General features: G+C 39.2%; 1 protein-coding gene across 1 annotated transcript; it reads left to right on the plus strand.

The window, feature by feature from the left end:
- Positions 1–81: 81 nt before the first annotated feature.
- SLC25A24 (solute carrier family 25 member 24) lies at positions 82–23,042 on the plus strand. Its single transcript, XM_027880453.1, has 10 exons — positions 82–365; positions 10,931–11,057; positions 11,580–11,667; positions 12,128–12,239; positions 14,855–15,013; positions 15,324–15,476; positions 16,634–16,741; positions 18,315–18,482; positions 19,772–19,922; positions 20,585–23,042. The coding sequence occupies exons 1-10, from the start codon at positions 180–182 to the stop codon at positions 20,761–20,763; spliced, it is 1,431 nt and encodes a 476-aa protein (XP_027736254.1). The 5' UTR covers positions 82–179; the 3' UTR covers positions 20,764–23,042.
- Positions 23,043–23,686: the final 644 nt, after the last annotated feature.

Raw genomic sequence — 23,686 nt, forward strand, 5'->3', positions numbered from 1 at the left:
GCTCCCTCCCTCCCTCTCTCCGTGGCTCCCCCGCCCCTGGGCGGGCCCAGCCGGCCCCTCCCTCCCCGGCCAGCTCCGGGCGGCGGCGGCAGCAGCAGAGCGGGCGGTCTCTCCTCCGTGCCCAGCCCGCGGGAGCTGAGGCAGTGTCCGTCCGTCTGTCCGCGCCTCACGGCCCCGACATGTTCCAGCTCCTGCGAGGCTTCGTTCTGCCGGCGGCCGCCTGCGACGGGAACAAGGATGGCGACTCCCGCTACGCCAACCTCTTCAGGAAACTGGACCTCAACGAGGACGGGAGGGTGGACATCGCTGAGCTCCAGACGGGCCTCCGGGCCATGGGCATCCCGCTGGGGAAGGAGGCTGAGGAGGTGAGCGCGGGCCGCAGCCGCTGCCCAGGGGTCTGTCCCGGCCCCGGGGAGGGAGGGGAGCCCCGGCCCGGCCGCGCCCATCCCTCGGGCTGGGCGGGGGGAGCGGCCGGGCCGGGGCTGCCGCTGTCGCCTCATCCGGGGGCTCGGGGCCGCTCCTGGGTGGACGCGGCCTCGGGCCTGCCTTTTTGCTTCCCCGGAACGCCGTTCCAGCGCCGCGGGCCGTGTTGTTCAGGCACGCCCTGGGTTGTAGGCGAAGGGTCCCGAGCGCGTATGGCTGTCGGCGTTCCCATTGCCGAGTGGGTTTACTCATCATGTGTGGACTTTTGACATCCTCGGACTCCTTGTTGGGTTGGTACTTGATAGCACATTCCTCTTCCATCACGATAAAGGATAGTCATTTATAGCTTGTGTCTGTCACCCCACCCGTGCATAATCTAGATTAGAGTAAACTAAGGTTTGTTTGGGCAGCACATAACTGTATAACCGTAGGTGTCGACTTCAGAACTAACTATTTAAGCTAGCTGTCCTTAAACACATAGACACGGAAATTATTTTAGGTATGGACTGTGTCAGATACCGAGGCCCTTGTATTAAAAACCGCACACTTGTAAGAGTGTCTATGAAACCACGAAAGGGACAATGTGCTCTCTTTGTGGTGCAGCTTCTGCAGCAATGGTTCAGCTGTTACATTGCATTGTCCCTTGTATCAATGCTGTGACCTCAGAAGTCAGTAAAACTTGAGTCATCAAGCATTCCAGTGCGATACTGAATTACACTAGCAGATCTGACCTGTTACCTGGAAGAAAACCTCTTTCCTAATTATTTTCAGTAATCCCCAAGGATCAGCATATAAGTCATTTAATGTGCAATTCTGCAGGTGTAAGTGTTTGTGTGGTGAGGCAAGTCTGCACTGACAAGGCATGCATGGGTTCAGTTAGGCTGAATAGGTCCAGGTGAGATCTGTGGAGTAGCTGTTGCCGTAACAATTCTGTTTGTTTCAGTATAAAGAGTGGTTCGAGGGCATTCCACTGCCCTGCTTGTAGTAGCTGTTGCACACTTTCTGAAGGAGCTGCAGGAAAAGGAACTTAAATTTTGACTCCAGTGTTAAGAGGGGTCAATAATTCAATGACCTTATGCTAATTATGGGATACTCTGCCAGTTTTCCCCCTGTGGTCTCATTATTTGGTCTCTATTTTACCTCTTTCTGTTATATTTAGTTTTCTGTCTCCTGTACTTAAGGGAAAAGTATCCTGCAGTCTTCTTGAGCTGAATGGTGTTTATGTGAGAGTGTAAACGAAAGCACACTTTCACTTCAATATTGCTGTTAGTCAAAATAATCTTTACAACACATGCTTTTTGTGTTCTTAGGTTTTGGTATGTAAAGGAGGGACAGTTTGGCCTGTTTGGTTGTCCATTAAAGTGTCAGTATTAAGAGCGTGATAGTTATGAATTTCAGTCGCAGATTATACACGCATTGTTGTAAACCTGTTGTACCAGTTTGACTGTAACAATTGGGGATTTTTACTTACATTGAACAACGAAGAAACAGGTGACCAGCTAATTTTCTGGTGTTTAACACAGGTGGTCTTCCAACATAATTCAGTGAAAGTCCCCAGTCACAAGTGGTGGGCTGCTGAAGTTTTATGCAACTTAGAATTGAAGTTCCAAGTTCCTTCTCAGTGATCAGATCAGTGATCTTCATTAATAGTGCATAACTGTCAAATTATTCTCAGTTGCTTCAGGATAAACTGAAAGTGAAACCCATGAAATAGATAGAGATGATCTAGACATACCTGGATGTAACAAGAGAGCAGGAAGCGCTGCCTCAGTTTAAGAAATACAGAGTAAACAAAGCAAGCCATGAGTCATGTGCATTTGGGAGGGGTGGAAGAATTGTTGGAGTGCACTGAAACTTTTATATGCTAACTGTTTTAAACTCAGTGGTGGGCACAATTTGAACTAGAAACTGGACTAGTTGTATGTAACTGTTAATAACTAGACTTCTTGTGATAAGAGAGCCTCCGTAAGACTTGCCTCCAGCTTCTTTCCTGCCTTTATGTAGCTAATCTGCTTCTTGTAATTTCTTGCAACTCAAAACTGCCTTCTCCCACTTCAAGCTCCAAAGTGATGTTGAATTCAGTCTTTTTACTACTAAAAGGTATTTTATTAAAGAAGTCAGATATTGAATCATCATATTTGTGTTTGGAGAGGCAGAAGTAGCCTTATAATTACTAATAACTAATGAGTAAGGAACTGACAGCACACAGCGTGGCACAGTGTTAGCTACTGAACTGCTCAGCCCTGCCAGCACAGTGGCACTGTGCTGTGGGCAGACCTTGGGATGTCCTAGAGCAGAATGGGCTTCAGTACATCATGGCTGGGTCAGAGTCTTAAGCCTTGCACTATCACTGTGTTCTAGATGCTGGCCTGTGTTAGGTTTCCTTTGGAAGCTTTTGGAAAGTCTCTTGCAGGGCTGTCTCCCAACACATGGGGTGAAATCCATGTACCTGGAAGTGGTGGTCATCGTTCTTCTGGGAGGCACAGGTGCTTCCTGGTGAGCATTGGTGGATTTCACTGCAAAGTCAGTTGGTTGATCCCAACTTGTCATCTTCACAGTATAAATCATTGTTTGTGCTACTTGTACTACTTTGCTCTTTTGTCTTTCAGTGTAGTTTTCTCTAGAAGGAATGCACATGTTTTATAGGATCCATTTGAGTAATAGACTACCAGTGTTTTCTTTCAGCCTTCATCAGCTGTCTTGACAGTTTTATTAATGATGAGACGCTCTTTTAGGTGAAGTAACATTGCAGATACAAGAACTGATGTCAACCCATGTGGTAAGCTTTGGAGGTAGGTTGCATGTCCCTCTAAGGAAGAATCATTTTTTCCCCATAGCAAGACATCACAGCACGACATGACAGAAGCTCCTGACTTTGTGTTCTACTTGAGCTGCCTTCTGTCAGTATCTGACAGACAAAAGTAAACCATTGGAAAATCTGGAATGTATGCTGCTTGGAAGCTGCCAGGATGACTCCTGGTTTATATTGTAGTATATTACCTGCCAGGAATGGTTAACTTTGCAAAAGGTTCCTGAGGTAACATGTGAACACTTCTGGAGAAGGAATTCAGTGTGGTGACAGTGTCAAATGTTGCTCCAGAAGAAATATTGACAGCTATTGTTCAGTGGCTTTGATTAGCAGAGACACAAAATAGATGCTGGGATCAGATCTCATATGAGCTCATCCTATGTCTTCAGAATGCTGTGTCTCGTAGGCGAGAGTACCATAAATGGTGTGAGTGGTTATATGAAGTACTATTTTTGTTCATCCTTTCCTTCTGTTGCAGTCAGTCCTTACAGTAGATGCGTAGGAGGTGAACCCTACATTTCAAGCTTCAGTTTGGAACAACCAAGCATTCAAATTCGGGTACTATTTATACATTGAGTCCTGGAGCTAGGAGTAGGCAGATGTTACTGAGATGAATAACTACATTCTGGAAACAGTATAATGATCTTATCTGGACTGACTCGGTAGCATTTTCACAGAAGTCTTTGGCTATGTTAAGGCTCCTTTAGATAAAGAAACAGTGTGATGAGGCACCTCTGTGTGGTGGAGACAGGGCCTAATGAGACTAAATTCTCAACAATCAGATTGCTCTGTTTAGAGCAATTGACTGTGTTTATGAAAATTTTAGCCCAACCAAGTCTAAAAATACTTGAACACTTGAAGTATGTTTTGGCATTTAAACCATAGGAAATTTGGAATTCTGTGAAGCGAGGCAGGCCCCTGTGCCGTGTTCCACTGCTGTGTCTCAGCACGAGGGAATGGGTGAGAACAGGGTATTGTTATTGTTTTCTTCTGTGCTTTTCTCTGGCCTCTAAAAACTACAACTAGATAGTGCTTCAGAGCTTGAACGTAATCTTAGCAGTTCTTAGTCCAGAAAGCACACACTTGTTTAGTGACTGAGCTAAATATGCCCTTCAATACTTCTCCACTGCTTAATTAAGATGTTTGCTCTTCTTAATTTTGGTAACTTCCCATACATGGCAAAATTAGAAGGCTAGCAGACCAAGCTAACGGAAGCCTCTTCGTTATTTTGTAGCTTGGCTAGAAACAGAGAAAAAATGCTAATTACTTTGGCAACTTCAAAGAAGATACCTGGGCATCTTCTGTCACACTGTATCTACTCTTAAAAAATTATCATATGTGATATACAGATTCACAGTGTTAGAAGCTTCAGCACTTCCTTGTCTGTGTGTCATCCTTTATGTGAATTGAAGTTTTCTCTCACCTTGCTAGTCTGCTAAAAAAATGGTGCTATAGAATTAGAATAGTCTAGTATCTTCAGTTTTTACCAAAATGTGATTCTACAGTCATGTCATGTGACTGTAGAAAACTGGAACCATTTAGTTTCTTTAAACTTCCCTTTTCAGGTCATAATAGTTGTGATGATTATGTCTGGTTATGGGGACTTAATATTTGCTTACAGTTGAATATTACTGAAGATATTTGAGGTATTTCATGATTATTTCACTGTTTCATTATTATATGTATATAATATGGTCATTGTTTCATTTCCATGTGTACAGCTTCAGAAGCTTTTAACTGATATGTCTTCATATGAAAGAGGCTTTCTTAAGTTTGCTTTTAACATCTTAAACATCCAAGGAGATAAAATAAACTATTTTTGAATATTAACTTGATAGTTTTTTGTCTGAAAAGTGACAGGCTACAGTGGGTGATTAATTCTTCCTCCTGCTGCTGTGAAGTGTAAGAATGCCAAGAATTGCCAAATATGGGAAGCCTCACCTCTGAGACATCTCTTACCCATATGTTGAAGTGCTTTGCTAAATCCTTGTCTTGAGACAGCAGTGTGTCCCAGATAAACAAAAAAGGTAAACTGATAAATGTTTTGAGATGACTAAGGTGGGGATGCCTTTTTAGCAGAGTAGTCTTATTTATTGGGAAAAGTCTGTCTACCAAGTATGTTCAAAGTCAAAAATACCAGTGTAACTTGCAAGGAATGCTGAATGGAAGTTCAAGAGATAGTTTGCATCTTCCATGTACGCTGTTTCAGATTCTTGAAATTTAATTCATAACTATGAGTTGAGAGAGTTTATCCAGGTCCTGAGGGAGCAGCTTCTGCAAGGCATGTGGGGAGAGCAGACTCATGACTTGCATCTTGTCCTTTTTTGTCTTGTTTTCTAGAGATTCTGTTACCTGAAATGGACCACACTCTGCCAGTGCTGTCCTGTAGCAGGAAGAATGGTAGTTAGGACAAAGAACAGGAAAGGGAAGCTCTGCAGCTGATAGCAACATCTGCTGCTGTCAAGGGTGCAAGTCTGCAGTACAGGAGTGGGGGGCTCTTGGTGTCTGTCTGTGGCAGGTTTAAAGGGCCTGCTTGGGTTTACATGTTGCTGGTATCCTTTGGGGGGCAAGTGAGTAAATAAGAATGCAGAATTTGGACAAACTGGGAGGCCTTTGGAGGCAGTTCAGATTACTCTTTTGCTCAAAATGCAGTGTTGTGTTGGATTTCTCTCGGTGAAGTGTCAGTCTAGTTCGTTAGTGTTATGTGAACTCGCTGGGGTATAATGCTGTGTGAACACATCCTCAGGCCCTTCCCTTAATGCTGGATTTGTCTCCCAACTGATGTAGTTTGACAAGACTGACTTTAATAATCTTTACTACTGATATTTGGGTGATCATAGTCTGCATAAAGTTATGTAGTCTTGGCAAATATAAATAGGAGAAGAACTACTGTTGGGTATGTGTCCAGTAAAGAGAGGAGAGCCGTCTATACTTCAGCTGTGACTGAATTTGTTTTCCAATAATATTGCAGACAAATAACTTAAAATTGTAGAATGCAAAGCTATGTGAATGGCTGGTCCTAAAAAAAAAAAAAAAACCCCACAACATTTTAGAGGTGAAGAGGGAAAGAATTGAAAAAAGAGAAAAGAGGAGGAGGAGGGAATATCATGATTGGTTTTATATATAGTACCTCTGGCTTTAAAAGGTGATGGGAAACTTGTGAATGGCTAAAGACGTGATGATGCTCTTACTGTGGTGGTGTAGTTCTTTGTATGCAGTATTTGTAGCTGTGCCCTTTGGAACTCCTGTTGCAGTTTGCAGAACAACTAATTGCTACTTGCACCAATTATGTATCTTGAAGTGCTGTTTTTTTGCTTGTGTCTCGTAGATAGCATGATAGGAAGCCAGTAACTTCTTGTTGAATCACTTCCTTTTGAATATTCTTTACATTATATTAATTAGCTGACATAACAAACTGATGAATAGATGATTGGTAATCATTTGCACTCAGCAGCCTCACCTTTCATGCACAGTTGAGTTTTGTAAACAGAAGGTCAAGGTTTATGCACAATACACAAATAGTGATACTAAATAATGTCAAAAATGAAACTCTGAAGTTAAAAGTCTACATAAAAGCATTAAGGTTTCTAGTGTCTTGCATTCTTTGCCTTTACACTGTAGCCATGAATGTGTTAAAGTTCACAACTTTGGCACAGAGTAATCTAATAATTCATCAGGACACTTACAGAGGGTCAGGATTTTTTGATGTGTATATAAAGCCTGTCTGTAACTCCCTTTTTTTTTTTTCATCAGACCTGCTGACTTACATTTCCACACCAAATACAGAGGTCTTCTGGAGGAGTAGGAATTCAGCACTGCAACATGATTTATATTATGGAGAAAATTTTTTAAAAATATCTTTGTGTTTCAGTCTACTTGTGGCCTTTCACAGTGGTGTTGCCTGGCTGTGCAGGACTTTGAAATCAGCTGTATTAACAAAATATACAGCAGGAAAAGAATAAAAGTAGCAGGATTATTAAAAAAAAAAAAAAGGGTAGAGGAAGAGAAAAGAAAAAGGCAACAGTGTCATGACCAAATAGGTCACCGTAGGAGCATTTTGGTCAGTAGGTTTGAAGGCCCACAGCATTAAAAAGAAATAGAATAGAACAGAAATAGAATCATAGCACTGTTTGGATTGGAAGTGATTTTTAAAGGATCATGTAGTCCACTCCCCCTGCAATAAGCAGAGACGTCTTCAACTAGATCAGATTGCTCTGAGCCCCATCCACCCTGATCTTGAATGTTTCTAGAGGTGGAACATCCACCACCTCTCTGGGCAACCTCCTCCAGTGTTTTACCATCCTCACTGTAAAAAACTTACTTCTTATCTGTAATCAAAATCAACAGTCTTTTGGTTTAAAACCATTACCCCCTGTCCTATTGCTACAGGCCCTGCTAAAAAGTTTGTTCCCATCTTTCTTTTAAGCCCCTTTAAGTACTGAAAGGCTGCAGTAAGGTCTTCCTGGAGCTTTCTCTTCCTCAATCTGAAAAACTCCAGCCTTTCTTCATAGGCGCCTCACAGGAGAGGTGCTCCAGCTCTCTGATCATCTTTGTGGCCTCCTCTGGACCTGTTCCAACAGATCTGTGTCTTTTGTGTGCTGGACACAGCACTCCAGAGGTCTCAGGAGGGCAGAGCAGAAGAACAGAATCACCTCCCTTGAGATGTCGGTCACTCTTGATGCAGCCCAGGACGTGATTGGCTTTCTGGGCTACAAGCACACATTGCTGGCTCATGTCATCACCTAAACTGTCTTCCTATATCTAGTAATTAGCAGTTCTTTACCTGGTCACCATTTCATTTTATCTAGTGAATTACCCTTATTGCTTGGGGTTACAGTTTTTAGACAGTTAGAAAAGAAATAGTATGCCTTGAAAAATAAACATTTTCCTCTCGGGTCTGGAACTTTGTAAAGGTGAGGTGATCCCACAGTAAGTCTGTAACAAGAAATGGCAGGTTTTACGTGGCAGGCATGCTGAACATTGTTTCCCAGGACTTCCAAGTGAGTATTGGCATCTGGTTTGGTTCCTGCTCTATTGTTGTAAGCATGCCTGTTTTAAAATGCATCCAGTTCTCCTCCATCAGAGAAGTCGGTGAACCAGGCAGTGGCAGAGTGACAAGTGGCTGTAATTATACAAAATCTGGTAGTATATTAAATGCAGAACTGCAAAGTTGGATTCATTGTTGAACTGAAGAGTGGATGATTGAATGATGGAACAGTTTACTTGTGGAGGCTGTGGAATCTCCATCCTTGGAGATGTCCAAGGCTCAACTGGATGTGGTCCCATGCAACCTGATCTGATCAGATGTAATTACATTAGACATGCCTTGAGCTGCAGTTGTGCTCAGTGGCCTCCAGAGGTTCCTTCCAACCTAAATTATTTGATGCTGTGAATGGGCAGTTTGTACCTAGGACTTATTGTGCCAGGCTCCCCACAGAATCCAGTGTGTGTCTTCCTGCTGCCTCTGCCCATGGAGTATGTAACCCCCAGGAGGAAGTTTCTGCCCGCCAAGTGGAAGACAAGCTTCTTCCAGTGTTCCTGTTTGTTCCACAAACCTGCGAATTAATGATTTTAATCTGAAACATTAACACCCACGTAATTACTTCATTTCATAAACAGCAAGAGGCTTTTATTTGTATGAACTTGTAGATTTGTACTGAGAGAAAAAATCCCTGTGCCTGCTGAGGAAACCATGCATTTTTGTTCCCTGTCACTTCTGTTCTGCTGCACTGATAGTGGCTGACACTGGCTTGAAACTGGGAAAATAATTGCCAAAACAAAAGTAGGGCATGGAGTATATGTTTGTGCTTATGCTTTTCTAGTCCTTGCGATATGAAATCTGCTTCTCTGGCAGACGAACTGAAAGGAGCCTCCCTTCACACACAGGAGTTGCCAGCTCTCTGAACTTCCCAGGAATTTCCGTTTTCTCTGGCTCACGTCATCCTCAGCAGTGGAGGTTTTGTAATTTGTAATAAAGTTCAAATTTTGTCATACGTGTGAGGCAGAACAACACTTTCCTTGTTCTGCATTTTGGTTTGTGTAGTTTGCATAGCAGTGGGCAACAGTAAGAATTTGTGTTGACCAGAACTCACTCCAGGTGAGTACAAGTGCCACATAAGTCGCCTCTTCTCAGTAGTGTGTGGGAGCCGAGCAGGACACTCAAACCCTGTGGCATGAGGTGCCATGCATGGAGCAAAAGATGGGGTGAGATTGCAATGTCTTTGAGGAGGGGGACTCTTTTCGGGCTAGAGTAATTTTTAATGGTGGGTTTTGGTTAGTTTTTTTATTTGTTTGGGTTTTTTTGAATGATTAATCCATTAGCCTTTCTTCTTGTTAGAAGGTCATGGTCAAGAGTGTATTGATAAACTTCCAAAAATGTAAGCTAATTGTTGTGTTTTTTTAATGGGAAATTCTGAATGCCTTTAACTTTATTGACAAGGGCATGAAACTGAATTAATGAGTAAATCTTTATTGACATTTTATTACTAGAAATTACAATCAAGCTGGACTTATGAAAATACTAAGAACTCTATTTTTCAAAGCTGATAACAAATCCCCCTTGTCTAAATATGTGGTATCTTGAGTTGATTTTTTTTGTGCAGTTTGCTGTATTATGGGAATTAAATAATTTGCTTGTTTCACTTTGGGGTACTGCATAATTTTCCTCCCACTTTGTTGAGAAATCTTTGATAATCTTATCAATTTTGATTTTTTGAGGTGAAATGTTACTTTTTATAGAGGGATAGGAAAGATGAATGGGGCCACATAAATGTACTCAGATGTCTTAATTTTTTTTACAGACACCTGCAACAAAACCCCCCGGTTTTCAGCCTCCTTTGTGTTTAGTTTCTGTAGGCTAGAACTTGTTGGACTTTGGTCTTCTAATTAAAGTAAACAGAATGATTAAAAGCAGATTTTGCAGATTAGAACAGCCCTGCGAATCTTGTTGAGAGTTCCTTTCCTCAGAAACTCGAGTTGTGCACGGCAGCCTGCCAGGTAGAAGGGACTGGGAAGCCTGAGCTCTGTTCCACACTTGTTTCCTGCAGTCCTGGCTATTGTATGCCATGTATTGAGCTCAGTTTATTTTCACATGTAAATGTTTCTATCTGCAGGGCAATTAGTAGGAAGCACATGCAAAGAAGGAAGATAAGTGTGTCTGTACGTGGTACAAGTTTGTTTAAGATTGTAGTCAGGGCTTCAGTTGGAAGCAGAAAGCCCTGCTCTCAAATGCTGGGGGATGGAAGTGCTAGTTGGGCAAGATCTTTGTAATTTATTTTTGGTCAACAGTTAAATTGTTAAATATTATTTATATTTTTATCTTTATAATTCATAATTAATAGACCACTGGACTAAGAGGGTAGTCAAGATTGTTTGTTTTGTTTTATTGACATATTGACAAATTCAATGTATAGGAAACTCACAGGCTTAAACTTGTCTCTTTTGTGATTTTTGTCCCACTTCTTTCTCCACAAATTATTTGATACCTGTAGGTATAACTTGCCAGTGCTGGTAAGAAACCTTAAAATTTCTCTGTAGGAAAGTTATGTAAATAATCAATAACACTTTCTCAAATATATATTTACTGCCGAGTGTTTCCTCTCTTTATGAAAATACAAGTATATTAAATTCTGAAACCAAATGGTGCTTTGTGACCTGCTGTAATGTGGAAAAGTCAACTGTTGAATTTTCTCTCCACAGAAAATTTTTCAAGCTGGAGATATTAACAAGGATGGACAGCTGGATTTTGAAGAATTCATGCAGTACCTTAAAGAACATGAGAAAAAGATGAAACTGGCATTTAAGAGCCTGGACAAAAACAATGATGGTATGCCTTGATTTATTTTATTTGTTCAAATATCATTTGAAGAAACTACATTAAAAGGAGCTTAACTTATATTCTTTGTCTGAAATGGAAAAAAGCCATTCATGAATATGGAATCTTTACTTCTTTTCCTTAACAGGATCATAACTATAGTTTGCTACAGATGGTAGTAATAAGTTATTGTAGTCTTTTTTTCTTTCTGTTATCTTCCAAGTCCATTGAACTGGGGCTCTTTTTTGCCCAGATGGAGAAACTATAAGGAAATTTCTAACTCTTTCTACCTAGTAAAGATGTAACAGTTTCTAACTGAATGTTTGCATCCCATTTGGTTGCATGATTTTAATGTATTTGGCTTTGCTCAGTCCTTGTAGAGGACAATCAAAACACATCATCTCTATTTAACTTGATTTTAAATTATCTTTGCTATTATGCAGGTGTTACAATAGAACCTAGTTAACCCCAAGGTGCTAAATGTAGGAAGATCTGCGTTTTAAATATGTATCATCTTTCTTTTAATGTTTCAAGGAAAAATTGAAGCATCAGAAATTGTCCAGTCCCTCAAGATACTGGGTATAAACATTTCAGAAAAACAAGCAGAAAAGATCTTGCAAAGGTCAGGAATTATTATTTCTTGAAGTATTTTAAGCTTCTTTGTATTGTAAAGTATGATATTTTTATAATTCAGAGAACAGAATAAATGGGATTATAACCTTCAAAGGAGCTGGTGCCTTCAGTGGTCTCACGTATTCCATATATGGTTGGGTAATAGTAAGTGGGCACTATTGGAGCGTCTGGTTCTGGGAGGAGAATGTTAATAATTTCCCTGTAAATGTTGATATAATAAAGTGTTACATTATGTTTTTAAATGGAATATGCCAGGTGCACTTGGATAGGAAAATCACAGTATTGAAAGGCCGTGGCAGATTCAGCCTTGAAGTCTCCATGTGGAATTGACAGTTGTCACTGATGTGATGGACAGAAAAAAAAAAAAAGGCAGGGGAAGGCAAGAAAACAGAACAAAACCCCATCCCTGCTACTGTTTCCTTATGTAGTTCTGTTCAATTTCTTTTCAGTATTGATGCTGATGGGACAATGACAGTAGACTGGAATGAGTGGCGAGATCATTTTATGTTTAACCCAGCTACAGACATCGAGGAAATAATTCGATACTGGAAACATTCCACTGTAAGTTCAACTTTTCTTTTAACTTAGTACAGCTTATAAGTTCATCTCTGCTGTGCTAATTTGCAATATTGAGTATAACAGCTTCACATTTATTATATTTCAAGCATACCTGTGTTTAGGATTGTTTGGTTTTCCTTTTCACTTTGTGCTCTCCCATGTGCCAGCAGGATAGTGTCATGTGACCTTCTTCTCTACAAAGCACTTGATCTAAACATTGCAAATCATTATCAGTAATTCTTACGATGGAATCCTTTTCCTCCTTTGGAGATATTCCACGGAAAAATAGTAACCACAGTATTAAATATTTTTCTTCTCCACACATTACAGTATATTTTAATGTTCTGTGCTTTTGATTTGTTGAAACAAATTATAGAGACATTATATAGACTGTTTCTTATTGCATTTATATAGTAATATCTTAAAATCACTGATGTCTTTAGTGATTATTTTCTGTGCACATTTTCTCACACTCTTTTGTACTATAGAATTTAAAAATGACAGAATATACTGCAATAGGATATCCACTCTGCAAATAAATTTTTTAAGTTATTATTGAATGGAGCTCTTGTCACCTCAGTGACTGACTTTTAAGAACAGTAATAAAGTAAGTAAACCAATAGCAATCCTGTTTGCTAAATATCCTTCCTGTAGATTGTTGGAGTAAATAAAGTTAGGTAAAGACAGATTGCTTTGAATATAGTGAGACCATTTGTGTCTCCAGGGATAAGTCAGCATTTCCATAATAAAAAACAGTTTGTGCGATCTGAGAACTTTGCATATTTCACACTGTACAATCTCAAATCAGGAATGCTTGCCAAAAGAGAGTTAGCTCCCTGTTTGCTGAAGAAAGCATTTGAAGCACTGCTGTGAGATCAAACAGCCCTGGTCCCAGCTTACTTTGTGTAAAAAACCTTTGCTCTAATAAAATGCTGCTTTTTACTATTATTAAATGTAAGATCTATATTTTTTTTTTTAATGGAATGTCATTAGTTGCCCCCAAGAAACAACTCTGGGAGCCTCTTGTGTTCTTAGTGCTGCAGTCAGCTGATGACCCAGTTATCACAGCAAGCAAAATCCAGCTACACGGCAACACAGCTGCTGTTTCAGATAAGAGCAGATGTGAGACCTCCCAGCCTGGCTGGCATTGACAGCTCTTTCAATTCTGTTTTTATTGTAAAATTTTAATGCTGTCAGACTCTTCCAAGCAGATAACTACATTGGCTTAGACTTATGAGTTGTAGCTGTGACCTGTCTGTTATAAAGGCTCTCATGTTTATCTTTTTTTTTTTTTTTTTTTTTAACTTAGTTGCATTTAGGTCTCGGTAGACACAAGGTTTAAACCCTGGTAGATATGCATAATATCTCTAAGAACACTGAATTTATATTTTGAGAGTTCTGATTGATCTTTTGATGTTTCCTTGTAGTTGAGCAACTGATGACACCTTACTTGGAAACCATGAATATCACAAAGATGAAAGGATTTTCTAGTTGATCTCTTCTGTGTTCAATATCCAGAATAGTTGGTTCTTATCCTATTTGTCCAGTGGCAATATTTACAGTCGTTGTTCCAAATGACCAAGACAGTACTCTGTCTACTAACAGATAGGGAATGCAGCATAAATTAGGCATATAATGTCTGCAGTTAAAAACAACAGTAATTTAAAAGGTTTATCTGTTAACATGCTTGCTGGTCAGTACTTACCAGTTACTAAAATATTCTTGCTCCTTTTATAAGTTTAATTCATGTGTAATATCATGTTTGCATTATCTACGTGTATTTTTTCCTCATATATCATGGTTGTAAGTTAAACATAAGAGCAAAGACTATGTTTAAGTGATATGTGAGATTTCATAGTCTTATGTCTTGGTCAGCTTTATCACTAAAGCCTGCAGTAATGTTGCTCTTTGATCAAATGGAATGGTAATACAAACATTCACCTCTTAATGAAATTTCAAACTTTTATAGCTGAGAAAAGTTATTAAATGTGGTTTTCAGTATAGCTGGTGGTAAGATAATGTATAAAACATTAGTCAAACTTCTAATTTTTTTAAGGTAATACAAAGCAGTTACCAGAAATATTTTGCTTTATGAGCTGTAAAAATGCTACTTGACAATGTTCGGGAGAGTGGGGGGAAGGGGACATCCCACATATGTGTGAATAAATTACCGTGAGAGAGAAATCTCTTGTTAGCATCCTTAGGAGATTACCAAACTAATCCCAGAAGGCTGTCTGGTGAAAGGTTAGCTGCAACATAGAAGCATTTGAGCTTTAGTGCTGACTGTAAAGGACTGCTGATCATGACAGAATGTCTTTGCTCGGACCGTACTCAAGGCGGAACTTTGTCGTAATTTTTAACGACGATGGTGCTGTCTTTGAAATGGTGGGTCTGTAGTGTTATTGTTCAATATCTATGTAGAAGTCACTAAAAGCTGCTTTTCAGTGAATAGCCATGCATAGCAAGTTAATTATAGAATGTAAATTAGAGCTATTTTTTAACTAGCATTCTATTTACAAATTCTTAGGTGATATGTTAATTTGAGCTAGAACTGTTGATAAAATTGAGGTGATGGAATGAGACAGTTATTTGTGCATCTTTGCTTTGGATTCTGAAAGGTGTTGGATATAGGAGATAGTTTGACTGTTCCAGATGAGTTCACGGAGGAAGAGAAGAAGACTGGACAGTGGTGGAAGCAGCTGTTGGCAGGAGGAGTGGCTGGGGCTGTGTCTCGAACAGGTACAGCACCCTTAGATCGCCTTAAAGTGATGATGCAGGTAGGTGCAACATCCGAGACTTTTCGGTTTCCAGTGCATCAGTTCAGTAGCTACATTCTGGAGGTCTAGTTTTGTGTTCCCATAAAAATTTCCATTTTTTACGTTCCTGAAAATTGTCTTTTCTGTAGTCACACGGACAAAAATGTAAGCAAGATATTATAGTATTTGTGCCCCTAAAATAAGATTTTTTTCAGTAGTGGATGTGGCTTTGCTAGTTGATATATTTAATCAGTTTAATACTGATGTGTTTTATAAGCTAATCAGAGCAGTGTTCTTTACTGTGACTTTAAATTTTTAATTTTTTTTTTAGGTTCATGGTTCAAAATCAAACAAAATGAATATAGCCAGTGGTTTTAAGCAAATGTTGAAAGAAGGTGGTGTCCGATCCCTTTGGAGGGGAAACGGTGTAAATGTTGTGAAAATAGCTCCTGAAACAGCTATTAAGTTCTGGGCTTATGAACAGGTAGGATGATAAATCAGGAATGAAAATAATGGTAAATAAAATACTACATCACTCTCACTTTTCATTATTTGCACTGTTGTATTATATGAAGTTCTTGTCATGGCTGGGGATTTTGTCACAGTAATTTAGGGTGACTTTCAGATTTAAAATAGTCTATTCCATTAATAGAATACTCAGTATTAGGCAGATTTTGCTGTGTTATTGTAAGCAGTGTACATAAACTAAATCTGTCATTTTAAACTGTCTTCCAGTCTACATGGCTGTGTGAGCCCTGCATTAATACCTAGATTGTTCTTTCAAAAGTGACAACAACCAGAAACTTAGCACATTATGCTAGCTGAACCTACACAGGATTCATTTAAAGTCAAATATCACAGTGCTATGATGCCCTCATCCTGGATTTCAGAGTTATATTTACCTCTGAATCAGCTTTAAGCATCATGTTAAGGCCTAATCCTCCTTTGGAAAATGAACTCCCATTCTGGTGTATTTAAATGAGCTTTATTTTTCCTCTGTGGGGCTTGCTGATGCCTCAAGTAAGTCTGAATGAAGATACTGCACATTTCTGTACAACTACGAAATGAAAGCAACAAAAAAATCAAATAAACTTGGGGATATTGCAAGACTGAAGTGCAGATTTACTACTACAGTTACTACGGAGTAACCTTGGGCACATTATTCCTCACTTCTGCTCAGCCTTTCGGGACCTGACAGTGCATTCTTGCACGATGGTGTCTGTGCCTGGCAGGACACAGTATGTAGAGCTCTCCAAGTGCCTCTGTCAAATTGCCAATTGATCCTTGCAGATCCCATTTTCCAGCCAAGGTGTGCGAGGAGTTTGGTTCCAGTTTGTTTTCTGGGCTCCATAGCGATGGTACCCTTGAGGTGACTGTGGAACACGCGACAATACCGGGGGTGACTGAGGTGTTTAATGTAAAGGATTCTTGTAGGATGGAATGTTTACTGGATTCTGGAGAATCACAGAGCTGCAGTGAGAATAGATCTAAATTTGTTGGGTTAGTAAATGTAACTGTAAATACATGAAAAACTAAGTACAGCTTGAAAAGACATTCTGTACTGTATTCTTGCCTTTCATAGCAACTCTTGCCGCTCCTAAAAAGCATGTGATGTTTATTTTATGTGTTTTAACTATACAGTATAAGAAGATACTCACTAGGGATGATGGAAAGTTGGGCACTGTTGAAAGATTTGTATCTGGTTCTTTGGCTGGAGCAACAGCACAAACTTCTATTTATCCCATGGAGGTAAGTAACAAAGATACCAAAGAGCAACCAAATATTTGCTTAATTTACAAAGTAAACCCCATTTTGCTCTTGCAGATATTATAAGAATTCCTTTCTAGTCTTATATCCTAACTTATCTTTACTTTGAACTTCCTTTCAGAGTTTCAGTGCTAGGCATTTTAGAATATACTACATTCTACTTGATTCTTGTAATTTTTACCTGTATTTGACTGTATAATAGTGTTTAAAGCAATATTCAAATTAAAGCTAGTTCAGGGGAAAAAAAATCACCCAAGAACACAGTTAAAATTCACTAGCCATTTAAGCATTTTCTAAATTGGGCATAAATCCTTTTCCCACCATATGTAAGCAGAGTAGTGTTGTCTGTAGCAGAACTGAAGTTGTGTGCATTATGATGGGACTCTGCATCTGATAAGGAGAGCAGTGTGGAAGAAGGATGTAATAGCTACAGCTGAGGCTGGGTGGATTGGCTGCTCTTTCTTCTGTGGGACACATTTGTAGGTGGCACTACAGGTTGCAGTTGAACAAGTGTTAATATATTAACTGCTCTGGTGTAAATATTTCACAACATTTCACAGAAGTAGGGTGTACTTCCTTTACTGCTGGTTCCCCAGAAAGTTTTGTGTAAATACATCTTGGAATATATGTTGGGTCTGGGACTAAACCAATACCAACATCAAGATTTGGTAGTAATGCAAAATGTACCCTTAAACAGGGTGTCAGTAGGAATAGAATTATCTGTTTTCACTGCTGAAGAGATAATGATCTCTTTAAAGAGCATCCTAACCTGAGTACAGAGATGGGTTAAATTAGGGAATAACTGAAATGCTATGTAGATTGTCTGGATTACACTGATCAATGGAGACAGATGAACTATTCTACAATAACATGTTCTGGTCTTCCTAAAAGATATAATACTGTCCTAGAAATGTTTATTAGGATATTTCTAAGTAATAGAGAAAAGCCAAGTGCCAGGAAATTCCTGAGGAGGCTGCAGTCTTAGGAGGCTGTAAAGTAGGCCAAATTCTTGCTCAGGAAATTTCCTCGATGGTTTCTTTTGGATACTGTTACTAATTTCTTCGTCCTAAGATGCTGTACAGACTTATTTGCATTATTAATCAAGTGCTGGGTTTCAGTAATGAGACACAGTCTTTATATTCCTTAACCACCTCTCTAAGTGTCATGCTTTTCAAAAGATTTTCTTCATGTGCTTTGGTGTTCCCAGACCAGAAGTGTGATCTTTTAGTATGTTAATGCTCTCACTTGCTCCTTAGCTGATGCTTCATTGGACATTGCCTATACTGTTGCCTTCAAGTTGATCAAAAATATTGTTTTAATCAAAAAGTCTGAGAATTTGTAAGCTAGTATATGGTTATGTGTGGTGCTCTGCACTAAGGATAGATGTGAAGAAGCCTTCTGCTGACAAATACTTGCCAGAAATCATCACAAAGGAGGCTTGAAGCACCAAAATGCAAAGCAGTTTCAGAGAATTGAAAAAGCAGATATATACTGTGTATATAAAATAGATTATAAAATAGGTAAGTAATTAAGACTGCTCTTTTTTCCCTTTTAGGTTTTAAAGACCAGATTGGCTGTGGGTAAAACAGGGCAATATTCTGGGATGTTTGACTGTGCTAAGAAGATTTTAAAAAGAGAAGGTCTAAAGGCTTTCTACAAAGGCTATATTCCTAATATTCTGGGTATAATTCCTTATGCTGGCATCGACCTTGCTGTTTATGAGGTGAGTTCAAGGTTCTTCACCCACAGGGTGGTTGGGCACTGGAACAGTCTTGCCAGGGCAGTGGTCACAGCACCAAGCCTGACAGAGTTCGAGGTGTTTGGACAGTATCATCAGGCACATGGTGTGACTCTGGGGGATGGTCCTGTACACTGAGTTGGAATCAGTGATCCTTGTGGGTCCCTTCCAGCTCAGCATATTCTGTGAGTTTAGATGACAGGATGCATGTAGCTGCCAGCAGCTACTTTACAAAAAGTGTAATGTAAATATTCTTTACAGTGTCTGTATTATTAGTTAGAATTGTAATATGCTTGAACTATTACAGTTGCCTTTGATTGAAAATAGACAAATGAGCCTTTAATCTTTCTAGACTTCAGTATTTCTGTTTGCCCTTCCTGCAGGAGTGCCTGTGCAGATGGGCTCTTACATGCAGCAGTTCAACAGGAAATGTTCTTAGTCAGGATTATATAGACCCTGGCGGTACACTGTGCTTGCATGCTACACTAACCCTGTTAGACTGGAACATCTCATTCTATAGCAAATATGGGCCTTAAAAACCTGAGAAGATATTCATATTATGGTACCTATCCTGCATTTCTGAGAGTTAATATATTTTTTTTGCCATTTCTTTGATTAATAATTGGATTATATTAACCTGAACTTCTTGTGTGTCTGTGCACGCCACCAAAATTCTTTGTGGCTGCCACAGTTGTTCTGAGGAGTTTGAAACACTGCTGTCTTTCCTTTCAAGAGGAACTGGCACCTCTTACACATTACAGCAATGTTGAAAATGTTTTATCTGCCTTAGATCCTATGTGTTGCTTTTAAGTGGGTTAAATAACTCAGACACTGCATTAGTAATCAGCAGAATTGCTTGAACAAATGTTTTCAGAACTGTATGGAATTTCTTTTCCGTAGTTTGCATTAGTTTTTCTGCATGGGGTGGTGTGCACAGCTGAGAGAGCTCTTGTTGCACCCCATGGGGTGCTGAGTTGGGTTTCCCTCCTTCTCTCCTCAAAGTATTACAAGTCTAGAACATGAGCACTGTTTGTGCTGCTGGATCTTTTAAGGATTTCTCTTCTAGGTACTGACTACTGTAGTCTGCTTGAAGTCCTTGCCTGTGTGCTAAGGTGCTTACCTGTGCACTTTAAAAGTCAGCATGTGGGACTGGTGTAGTGAGGTTGGCGCTTTTCAGGATTGAGCCCGTAAGATTTGTTATGAATAAAGAAGTTTTTGTTTACTTTTTTGAGTGCAGATATCTTGTCTTACTCTTTAATTTTATACCTTGGCAGCTCTTGAAGAGTACATGGCTAGAACACTATGCATCAAGCTCTGCCAACCCAGGTGTTTTTGTATTGCTGGGATGTGGAACTGCTTCCAGCACATGTGGGCAGTTAGCCAGTTACCCTCTGGCTCTTATCAGAACACGCATGCAGGCTCAAGGTGAGTTATCTCCTACTGAAAATGTATCTGTGTGGTCACATCAAAATTGTATCATTTGGAATAGCTGTAGAAGAGACATAGGAATAGGAAAAAAAAAACTTGGAAAAAACAAGGATTTATCTGGAAAATTCTTCTTAATGTTGGCCTCTGCTCCTTCTTAGCCCCAACACTGTTGTTCTTCATACTTGATTCAAAAGTAACATTTTGGACACTGGTGCTCTGTGTAATCTGAGAGCCACATTCCATACAAGACTACCAGACACAGAGCCCCTGTCATAGTCTGGGAGCACTTTTCTAAAATTTAGAGTGTTCTCTGAATTTTAGATATTAGATGGCAGGGCTTGCATCATCCTGTGAAGGCAGACAACAAGGTTTGCTCTGAAGGACATTTCATAAAACAGCTTCATAGTTGAGATTTTTATTTCATAGGTTTGTGTGCAGACTTAAGGATAGGAGCCTAGATTTCCAAAGGAATATACATGGATAATGCTTTTCAGTGGGATTTAGACACATGAATATCTCCCTAATGTCTAGGAATAAAAATATCTCTTTTCAGTGACCCTAAAGGTGAATAGCAGGCTCACCACCCAGGTATTTGATACTTGCTTGAGAAGTTTAATACTACTTGAACTGTTGTATAACACGTCATATTTTTGTTCTAGCCTCAGTGGAAGGAGCTCCGCAGCTAAGCATGGTTGGTCTCTTTCAAAGAATTATTGCTACAGAGGGACTCCGAGGACTTTACAGGGGCATAGCCCCTAATTTTATGAAAGTGCTTCCAGCTGTCAGCATCAGCTATGTTGTATATGAAAAAATGAAGCAGAATTTGGGAATAGCATGAGATGAAGGGAAAAGGTGAGATGCTTCTAATGTTTTTGGAAAGACCAGAACAATAATGTTTTCTCAAGTAATCTGCTCTCACAGTTGGAGACAGATCTTTGTGGAGAGATGCTGCAACTTCTACTTTTGCCCTTAAGTGGGAAGAAACTTTCTTAAATTTTAGTTCACCATTTCTAAACAGATACCTATATTGCACTTTAAAATGTCACTGCGTTGAAAAAGAAAAATCAAGAAACTGTCTTTAAATCAACAATATGTTTTTATTTTTAGGAAATCATGCATATTTTGCTCTCTTTTTTTTTTTTTTTAATTTGTCTTTTCTAAATGTGTATTTGTCTTGGATCAAACCAAAGGTAGGAGAATTTTATACTGCCTCGATATTGAATATATGAAAGTACAAAAGTGACTTTTTGTTTTGTCATGCTGCCTATACTCGAGCAATTCACAGGCGACATTTTGCATGCCTAGAAATAAGCACTTTTGTTATTTTTGAAGACTGAATGTTAAGTTCGTAAGAAATAGGATCTTGGATACAGACAAGGATGGAGTTACACATTACTAGGTAGTCTATCACCTTCTATCTTCAGGCAGACCTTCTTTTTTCTGTTAGTTTCTGGCAAACTGCTGTTCTGTGGTTTCAGGATACCTCAAATGGATTTACACGGTATTTTTGTAATACAGTCAGTGATTTTGATAACTTTCTTCACTGGACCAGCTTTTCATTGCACTTGTACATGTTAGCACCATTAACCATGGCTTTGGGTTACAGCTGCGTGTTTTATGGGATCATAACACACAGGAACAGAAAAGGCTTTGGTTATTATATCCATTCCACACAAGTGCAAGTTGCTGTTTAAAAACACGGTGGCAGATCCGGTATTAAGCTGGTGGTGATTGTAGTACAGCCAATAGCAGAGCTCTTCATAGCTGCCTGGGGAAGAGAAATGCTTCTCATGTTGGACTTTCCATTCTTTCCCTTATTCAGAGGGCTGCAGTCCACTATGTGCTTTTAGCCATAGAGGATTGTGATATTATGTAATGGTTTTACAGGTCTGTCATGCACAATAAATCCTCTTTCCCTCGCTCTTCCGTGCACAGTGGTTCTGTGTGTGAAATTCAGACAGTGAAATACTCAAGTGTTTTGCCCAAGTGACCGACTGGGAGTGCTGATCATTAACATCAGATTGATGTTCATGTAACAAGCAAAGCATGCACATAGACGGTGGTAGTGCTTGAGAAACAGCTCCTCGTCAAAAAACAAAGCAGCACTTCCTCAATTCTGAAAGTACTTCCAAAGTGACTTTTTTTTTTTTTTTTTGAGGGCCGCACATTTCAGTTGCCTTTAGACCTGAACACTGAAATAGATGAACAGTTATTACTGAACTCATTTGTTGGGCTTTTTCTGCTTTCTGCAATGTGTGGTGTCTTAATCTTGGTAAATTCAAGATTATACTTACCTTGACCTTCTAAAAGCAACTGCTCTTAGACCACTTCTTGAAATTGGATTACTGAAGGAAGAACTTTGTTCCTTTAAGGTCATTAAGGGTCTCCTTTTTAATTCTTTTTCTCGGAGAGTGTTTTTTTTTTTGTTGTTTGGGGCTTTTTAAACAAACAAATAAGCAAGCATAAATAATTGTCTGAACCTTCCTTGTTCCTCATACTATTTGGGCCATATTTTGCAAACAGCAGTCACATGTAAATCTGTGATCAGTGCTTCCATGGCTGCTGTTTATTGTCCATAGACTGCTTTATAAAAACTCCATAAAACCTGTATTATAAAATGTTTTTTATCAGATTTCAGAAAATGGCAGCTTCAGCTGTGTATTTTGGCCTTCCCTTTAGGGAAACCTTGGACTTTGCACTTTTTAAAACAAAAACAAAGTCATCCAAATCGTTCATATATATAATGCCTTTCTATTCTGAGTGTGTCTTGGTTTTGCCAATATTGTTGTATCTTTGTGGGATTTGTGAGATCAGTTGCTGATCATTTTGTTTGACTGTGACCAATGAGCAAATGTATTTTGCGTGTGTGTGATGTAAAGATGACTTCAGCAGTTTCTATCTTCTAGACTTCCTCCATTTTGTTTATAGTGTGCAAGTGCCATTATGAAAATTATGGTGATCTTTTCAAATGTTGAAAAGATGGGATGTTTCAGATTTGGTTTTTCATTATGTGCCTTGATGATGACTGTGTTCAATTGTGTATTCTTTGTCTCTTAAATGTATGTTTACCTTTTTAGCTTTACAAAACTACCAATAAATCTTTGTTTCCTTATCGGGCTGGAGTGTGCTGATGTGGTTTTTTTCATGGTCTGATAGACAGATGACGCTTCTTTATTTCATTATATGCATAATACTTAATGTCAAAAATGAAGATAATTTATCTAAAAAGAAGTTTGAGACTACCCTACACTTTGCTGTAATATTGTTATCTGAAAACCTAGTTTGAGATTAGTGAATTGTCATCCTGTTTAAAACTCTAGCTGTCTCACTGCTTAATGGAAGATCACACAATGTTTAATATTTTTGCTCATTCATTGAACAGCACTACACCATGATTTCTTCTGTGTCTGTTGCATGACAGAACTCATAATAACCTGGGACAAATGTACTTTCTTGTATTCTTAATGTTGATCTCACTTTGTTAATCTTACCTGTTAGTCAAAGGATCAGTATAAAATCTTTTCAATGTAATTGACTTAATTTATTCTGCATGTGTAGCGTGGCTATGCTGCCGGCTTTGACAGCTCCTGAGTTTTTCACACCAATCCTTCACATGTTAAAGACGATTGTAAGCAAATTAGGGAAGCTTTTCTTGTCCCTGATTGCTGCAAATGGAGTTCTTGTAACATAAGATTTAGAAGTTTGCTTTTAAGTAATGGAAGATGTGCAGTGTGTGATTCCTGACTAAATGAACAATCTGA

This window comes from Empidonax traillii, unplaced genomic scaffold, assembly GCF_003031625.1.
Source record: "Empidonax traillii isolate 1590-97213 ecotype Southwest subspecies unplaced genomic scaffold, ASM303162v1 scaffold69:size3087049, whole genome shotgun sequence".
In the NCBI taxonomy this organism is placed as follows: Eukaryota; Metazoa; Chordata; class Aves; order Passeriformes; family Tyrannidae; genus Empidonax; species Empidonax traillii.

Coding starts and splice junctions, on each gene's coding strand:
- SLC25A24 (XM_027880453.1), top strand. CDS start 180: ATGTTCCAGCTCCTGCGAGGCTTCGTTCTGCCGGCGGCCGCCTGCGAC. Junction 366..10,930: donor TGGGGAAGGAGGCTGAGGAG/GTGAGCGCGGGC, acceptor TTCTCTCCACAG/AAAATTTTTCAAGCTGGAGA. Junction 15,477..16,633: donor AGTTCTGGGCTTATGAACAG/GTAGGATGATAA, acceptor TTAACTATACAG/TATAAGAAGATACTCACTAG.